Below are 7,800 nucleotides of genomic sequence, written 5' to 3' on the forward strand. Positions count from 1 at the left end.
GACAATAGGAAGGGACAACAGCTGTGAAGCTCTTTATGAGTGCTGACAAGAAAGGAGAATCTTGAATTCAAAGCATGAGGCCTACATTTGGGATAAGCACTGGGCTCTCGTTTCCCGGAAAGCCTCTGATCCTTCAGTTTTGGGGCTGATGACGCCTGGAGCTGTTCACGATGGATTCCCAGGAGTGCAGGCACCAAAGCACCATTGAGAATCTGAAAACAAGGCCAAGGTAAAGGCTGTGAGCTCTTTGACATCACTGCCCATTTCACTGGATCTCTTCCACAAGATCAGTCCTCGAGCACTGGCAGTGACACTGGAAACCTGTGGCCATGGAAGGGCCGTGCAGGGAGCTTCACCTGCACTCAGGGCCATGGCTGCGAGAGCACGAGTGTGAAATGAAGCTGGTCTACTCAAAGGCAGAGGGGCATGGGCCCCCTTTTCCCCTTGGACAGCATCCAAATTTGCTATCTTTCTTTCTGCAGCTCAGCTCCCTCCCCAGACGCAACCAATGGAAATGTCAACTGAGATTAGGGCAAGCCGTGAGTAGTGTATAAAAATCCATGGGTAGCCTCTGGCCCCACTTCCTACTCATTGTTCAGGGAAGCCCAAAGCAAGCCCTACAGCTGCCACCATGGTGCACTGGTCTGCTGAGGAGAAGCAGCTCATCACCAGCCTCTGGGGCAAAATCAATGTGGCCGACTGCGGGGCCGAAGCCCTGGCCAGGTAGGTCCAGCTATGGGCACCGGCTCAGCTGCTCCCTGGGTAGGGAAATGGCTGCAATTGGAGGTGTGTTCCTGTGTGCCCCATCTCTCTGCAGGCTGCTGATTGTCTACCCCTGGACCCAGAGGTTCTTTGCGTCCTTTGGGAACCTCTCCAGCCCCACCGCCATCCTTGGCAACCCCATGGTCCGTGCCCATGGCAAGAAAGTGCTCACCTCCTTTGGGGAGGCTGTGAAGAACCTGGACAACATCAAGAAGAACTTTGCCCAGCTGAGCAAACTGCACTGTGACAAACTGCATGTGGACCCCGAGAACTTCAGGGTGAGCCTCTGGGGAGAACAGGCAGCACTTATGGGACTGAGGTTTGCGAGAGGAGGGATGCACGCTGGTGGGGTGGAGGAGCACAAAATGTGGGGTGATTTACGTGCAGTCTGCAGAGTGAATGGAGAGAAACAACATCAGCCTGGAGCAGCAAGGGAGGAGAAGAGAAGAAACAAAGACAGGATTGGTGGGGAGGAGATGAGCTTGGAGCTTGAGGGAATGGTTAATCCAGGACAGAAAATAGACACAGCCATTTCAACAGAATGGGGGGATCTGAGTCAAAGAGAGCCAGGGTAGTGGGGAAACGCAGGGAGAGAAAAAGCACATCCAGAGCTGAGAGGGGTCACTGGCACAGCCGGTGTAGAGAAGGTGTTTGGGGAGGAGGGGGCTACAGCACGTTCCAGCATCCCAGCGAGTGCCAGAGTGCCAGGAACAGTGCATGGGCTGCAGGAAATGGGCTCCTTGCATCGTGATGGATCTCTGTCACTGCCCTGGGATGGCTGCGTGCTGTGAAGGAGCTGGGAACAGCACTGGCTGATGGCTTCTCTTCTTCCTCCTTTGCCAGCTCCTTGGGGACATCCTGATCATCGTCCTGGCCTCCCACATCGGCAAGGACTTCACTCCTGCCAGCCAGGCTGCCTGGCAGAAGATGGTGCGTGTGGTGGCCCATGCACTGGCCCACGAATACCATTGAGCCACATGGAGATGCTCCCGGAGTCCTCGGGGTCTCTGGGCTGTAACTGCCAAATAAACACTGCTGCAGTCAGGATAGAGTCTCTGCCTCTCTGTAGGGTCAGGGTGGGGGCTGGGAATGGAACGAGGTGCTCACATACATGGTACTGCAGGACATGTCTTGTTTCCATGAATTCCTGCAGGTGAGATTTGTCTAAGCTGGATAAACACAGGGAGCATTCAAGACCTGAGCGAATAAACATACCCCAAAATACAAACAGGACACTGGTTCTGCACTGAGGCATCAGCAACATCCCTGCATTTAATGCTGTAAACTTCCAGAGTTCGAGTGGAACAAGTCTTTGCACAAAAACGTGCAGTTGCAGTAAGATGAGGTGTGTTGTTTGTAACATCTTTGGTGGAAGGAAGCATGAAAGGGAGCCAGGAGTTGGACTCTATGATCCTTTTCGTCCCTCCTAACTTGGGATATTCTGTGATTTTATGGTACTGGTTTTCTGCCCTTGTCCAAATTGTTATAATTCTCAAATTATTAAAGGCAGAATTTAATAGTCGCAGGAGTCTATTATGGCAAAAAAAATATTCCAAGAATGATCATTCCACACACAGAAAGGACAGAGCACTTGGTTTCACTGCCCCTACACCCAGCTTTTCAGCAGCAAAAGTTCCCTGAAGTCCCCTCACTGTGCAGATGGTGCTCTCCAGGCTCCCATCCCCATTTGAGCCCAGATCTGGCTTGCAGCATGCCCAAGGTTGCAGAGCAGCTCGGGGACACCTCTGGATCCTGGCACAAAGAATTCCTACCCACGCCCTCCTGCCCTGTTATCAGGGAGAAGGCAGAAGTCACAGCTACAGTGCAGGCACGCACCCAACTCAGCTGTTTGTAGCCCTTCTACCAAGCCCTTTCCAAAGCAAATGTGCAGAGAACTGGTGCATCTTTGAGCACAAGTGTCAGCCACAGCCCATGGCCTGTGCCAGTGCCTTGCTCCATGGCCATCCACCCCTGGGTCAGCAGGTCCTGGCCCCATTACGTCCAGCTCCAGTCCTGCTTGCTGGCAGCAGCCTGGCAGCCCCAGGCAGCTCTCCCAACACACTGCCATGTCACTGGGTCAGGTCAGGTGCTGCCTTCCTGCTGCCAGTGAGGCTGTCCCCGCTGTACCCAGTGTGTCCCACCTTCCCTAGGTCACCTGTGCACTGATGCCATGCAGGTGATCTCTGTGTTCTGTGTTCTGAGCCTACCTTGTTTCCCTCTGCCTGCAGGCTCTTTGAGGCAGGAGCTCTGCACCCTGCTGCCCCCAGCTCACTTAGTGCTACCCCGAAGTCAGCAAGCTGCTCAATAGCTGATGGGAAAGAACAAGGAGAACCCAAGCCTGGCGGGAAGAGGAAGAGAGAGAAACCACACGCGTGTGGTTGGTGTGCTGGGAGGAAGGACCCAACAGACCCAAGTTGTGGTCTCCTGCCTCAAGCAAGGCGGAGTGCTGTGGTTTGGAACTGTGTGAGGGGCACCCAGCTCACAGTACTGGGGTGGGCACACGGTGCCATGCCCACACCGTGCGTGGGGATGTATGGGGGTGTATGGGGATGCATGGGGATGTATGGGGATGCATGGGGATGTATGGGGATGCATGGGGATGTATGGGGATGCATGGGGATGCATGGGGATGTATGGGGGTGTATGGAGATGTATGGGGATGCATGGGGATGTATGGGGATGTACGGCGCAGTCACAGAGCTGCAGAGCGGGGAGCCGGGGGGGCTGGGCGGTGGTGTGGCCACGGATCTGGGCACCTTGCCCTGTGCCCCACCCTGATGCCGCGTTCCCTCCCCCGAGGTGCCAAGGCTGGGGGCCCCTCCTGAGATGCAGCCAATTGCGGGGTGCACGGGGAAGAGGAGGGGCCCGGCGGAGCGGATAAAAGTGGGGACGCAGACGGCCGCTCACCAGCGTGCGATCCCCGCGGGAGCAGAGCCCAGACCTCCTCCGTACCGACAGCCACACGCTACCCTCCAACCGCCGCCATGGTGCACTGGTCTGCTGAGGAGAAGCAGCTCATCACCGGCCTCTGGGGCAAGGTCAATGTGGCCGACTGCGGAGCCGAAGCCCTGGCCAGGTAGGTCCAGCTATGGGCACCGGCTCAGCTGCTCCCTGGGTAGGGAAAAATGGCTGCAATTGGAGGTGTGTGTGCTTCTGTTCCCTACAGGCTGCTGATTGTCTACCCCTGGACCCAGAGGTTCTTTGCGTCCTTTGGGAACCTCTCCAGCCCCACCGCCATCCTTGGCAACCCCATGGTCCGTGCCCATGGCAAGAAAGTGCTCACCTCCTTTGGGGATGCTGTGAAGAACCTGGACAACATCAAGAACACCTTCTCCCAACTGTCCGAGCTGCACTGTGACAAGCTGCATGTGGACCCCGAGAACTTCAGGGTGAGCCGTGCTCTTGCCTGGGTCCCACCCCAATGCATCTCCAAGAGGAGATTCCCCTGTGTCCCCTAGGACCCATGTGTGGGTGTTCCCCATAGATCTCCCCTAGGTGGAATTGGAGGCTGGGGTCAGAAGTGAGACACATAGAGAGGAAGGGGACCAACCTGCAGCAGTGAGAAAGGAATGAAGGGGACGGAGGGGCTGATGGGTGGGTGACAGTGAGGATACAAAGGAGAAGGAAAGGCAGTGAGGAGGTGGCTGCAGTGCAGAAATGGATGGGAGAGCAAAGCAAAAGCCACTGCTGAAGTGGAAAGAAGTCTGAGCCAAGGGGAAAGTGAAGGAGCAAGAGTGCAACATGGCATGGAGATGGGCGAGGAGCAAGGGACAGTGGCTGGATGCTGAGAGCCAAGCAGTGAGATGGGAGGGGTGGTGGAGGTCCCACATGCCAGCAGGAGTGTGGCTGTGCTGCCCACTCCCCGGAGCTCCCACCTGCAGCCAAATGGAGGATTTCTGCATAGCCTGTGGCTCTTCTCATAGTAGTAGCAGAGGGAGGAAATATGGCCCGACAGGGTGAGATGGAAAGCTTTGGGCCCAGCAGCTCAGCCAAGACAGGAACTGGTGTGTTTTGCACATTGTACATTTTGATGTTTAGACTGAACAAACGGATTAATGAGTTTAAGGTATGTCTTAACAAGGGCTGTACTTTATAGGGTCATCTTTAAGCCTAGGTGGGTTTCCCTGGTGCCGGTGCAAGCACTGGCACAGAGAGGGGCTGGCTTCGGGGCATTGCTAACAGAGGGTCCTCCCATCCCCACAGCTCCTGGGTGACATCCTCATCATCGTCCTGGCCGCCCACTTCAGCAAGGACTTCACTCCTGAATGCCAGGCTGCCTGGCAGAAGCTGGTCCGTGTGGTGGCCCACGCCCTGGCTCGCAAGTACCACTAAGCACCAGCAGCAAAGATCCCGGAGCACCCTACAGCTACTGCATGCACCTGCAGAAATGCTCCGAGGCTGACAGCTTGTGACAGGCAAATAAAGTCCATTCAGTGACACCCATCTGCTGTCTGTGTGTCCCTGTGCAGCCTGGGGCTGGGGTGGGGGACGTGGGCACGGTGGGGGCTCAGGGGGGGCAGGGTTGGCTCTATGGAGTGCTTTGTGCTCAGTGGGGTTTTATGGGGTTCTGTGGGATCTGTCTCTGGAAAGCAAACCTGCAAGCCCACGTCTGGGCAGGCACAGCTCTGGGAGGTTTGCACTGGGGCTATGTCTGTGGAAATGAGTTTTCTTACTGACACAGAGGAATCATATATTCAAGAGAGAATAAACAAAGTGAAGGCTTTAATCCTTCCTGGCTCATTTCTGGCATTCAGCCTCCCTGAAAGGAGCTGACTCATGCTAGCCCAGCAGCCAGCTGGGTGGGGGCAGGTTGCAGATAAACATTTTGCTATCAAGACTTGCACAGACCTTGTTTATGCGCTTCTTCACCCTGCACTGCCCATTCTGCAGTTCTGGGTGGGGGAGGAGAGGGGGATTAATCCTGTCAGCAGTGGTAACTATTAATGATGTTCTGGAACCACAAATCAATTGATGCCATCTGCACGCAAACCGTAGAGGTGTTTAAATGCGCACAGAGCAGGGCTCCCTAGGGTGGGGGTTGTTCTTGGCACGGGAGAACCACTCATCCTATTGAGATGAGCACGGGGCAGCAAAAGCAGCTGGCACGACGTGCTGCTTTCTAAGGGGAAACAGAGGGGATGCACCAAGAACCCCTGGCACCAAGTCTGTACCGCTGTCCCTGCTCCATCCCTGCCCATGGCATCCCCCTCTCCTCCTCTGACTCACTGCTGGAATCAAAGCCCCCATGGCCCCGTGGCCCCTCCTCAAGCACTCTGCTCAGTGGAAGGAGGGTGTCCTTGCTGTCACAAGGACAGAAGACACTTTGTGTTGAGACAGAAAGCGCTGTCTTCCTTGCAGGTGTCTGGGCACAGTGAGAGTCGTGCTCAGGTATCACCAGCCAAAGGCAGATGTAGGCAACTCTAATCCACGATTCAGATCTACTCCATGGTGTAAAATAATGCATACAACTAGAAGGGAAGAGAGTATTAAAAGGCTGAAGGTCTCCCTCAGCATTTTCTTTCTTTTGATTGATTTTCCTCCCATTCCTTTATTTTTGGTACAAGGCCAGGAGGACACTGAATAAGTGGTGCTCAGCGGAGCTGGATTTTACCTTAGTGATCTTTTGATCTTTCCCAACCTTAAACAATTCAATGATTCAGTGATTCTATGGAGGAAGGCAAGCCCAGGGCTCTGAGGAGGAGCTCAGCCCCTTTCCAGCTCTGCTGCCATACGAGCACCCTCCCCTCCTGCTGCTGCTTCAACATGCCCCGTGCCTCTTGGATGTCACTGGTTACAGATACCAATAATTCATTCTTCTGATACTTCATGCAATGGTAGCTCCACTTGTTTAGAGTGAGCACTCTCACGCAGGGACGCTGCTCCTGGGAAGGCACCCAGCGCTGTGCTCCCAGGGGCGGCACAGGAGAGCGCTTTGCGAGGTGTCTGAACAGCTCCTCAACCCGGGGGAGATGTGGTTCGTGCCAGCTTTGTCATAGAATCATAGAATCATTCAGGCTGGAAAAGCCCTCCAAGATCTCTAAGCACAACCCCAACCCACCCCAGCATGCCCACTGATCACATCCCTCTGTGGCTCTGGAACCCCTCTGGGGATGGTGACTCCACCGCCACCATGGGCAGCTGTGCCACTGCATCGTCATGCTCTGGGAGAAGAAATGTTTTCCAATATCCAACCTCAATCTCCCCTCGCTGGGGGAGGATCCAACTGTTGGACACCTCTGAGCTGAGCTTTTGCTGTTTTCTGAGCCCACATCAGATGCAGCAGAGACAACCCTGGAGTTCAAAGCATGTTTCCCCTGTTCTTCACGGATGTGAACACAAGCAGGACCAGAGTGAAAGCGGCGATGCTGTTCAGTCCCTGTGCAGCAGCTCAGCATGTGGCCTTGTCACCTTACAGCTGATGGGTGTAACTGGGTCTTGTAACTGGTCCACTGGCCCCAAAATGGAAAGTAAAAGGCCCAGGTCGTGGTTTGTCATAGTAATGGGGTTAAAGTCCATTTCAGTGTTCGTGGAGCCCGTGGTGCCTCTGCTGCTGGAACAACCCTGTGCTGCATGGCCTCGGGCTGCATGCTGGCAAATGTCATGGGGCAGCTCTGGGAGAGGTGCGTGTGGAGGCCCATGCATGTGTTGCAAATGGAGGCTGGCTCTTGGTTGGATATCAGGAAAAACTTCTTTACAGAAAGGATTTTTAAGCGCTGGAATGGGCTCCCCAGGGAGGCGATGGAGTCACCATCCCTGGATGTGCTTAAAGACTGTTTGGATGATGTGGTGCTCAGGTACATGATTTAATGGAGGGTTGTTAGAGTGAGGGTAGGATGGTTGGATTTGATGAACTTTAAGGTCTTTTCCAACCTGAGCAATTCTATGGTTCCATGACTCTACGTGCAGCCCTTTCTGTGAAAAGAGGCCCAGGTCTGCAGGGCAGCGCTGGGGGAAGGGTCAGAGCCGGGATGACCGGAGGCCCCTTGGCTGCTGCCACACCCTGACCGCCCCTCCTGCCCCCCTGCACAACCCCCACCC

General features: G+C 55.0%; 1 protein-coding gene across 2 annotated transcripts; it reads left to right on the forward strand.

Annotated features, from left to right (window-relative positions):
• The first annotated feature begins 602 nt into the window (after positions 1-602).
• On the forward strand, positions 603-5,205 carry LOC122171682 (hemoglobin subunit beta). 2 transcript variants are annotated; one of them, XM_042839406.1, is made up of 3 exons: positions 603-723; positions 818-1,040; positions 4,966-5,205. In XM_042839406.1, the coding sequence occupies exons 1-3, from the start codon at positions 632-634 to the stop codon at positions 5,092-5,094; spliced, it is 444 nt and encodes a 147-aa protein (XP_042695340.1). In that variant the 5' UTR covers positions 603-631; the 3' UTR covers positions 5,095-5,205. The 2 variants fall into 2 exon arrangements, with proteins under 2 accessions (XP_042695340.1, XP_042695339.1); XM_042839405.1 differs by lacking the exons at positions 603-723; positions 818-1,040 and adding exons at positions 3,649-3,838; positions 3,929-4,151.
• The last annotated feature ends 2,595 nt before the right edge of the window (positions 5,206-7,800 follow it).

Source organism: Centrocercus urophasianus, unplaced genomic scaffold (assembly GCF_019232065.1).
Source record: "Centrocercus urophasianus isolate 14NV4802_14NV808 unplaced genomic scaffold, USGS_Curo_1.0 seq_904, whole genome shotgun sequence".
Taxonomy (NCBI): domain Eukaryota; kingdom Metazoa; phylum Chordata; class Aves; order Galliformes; family Phasianidae; genus Centrocercus; species Centrocercus urophasianus.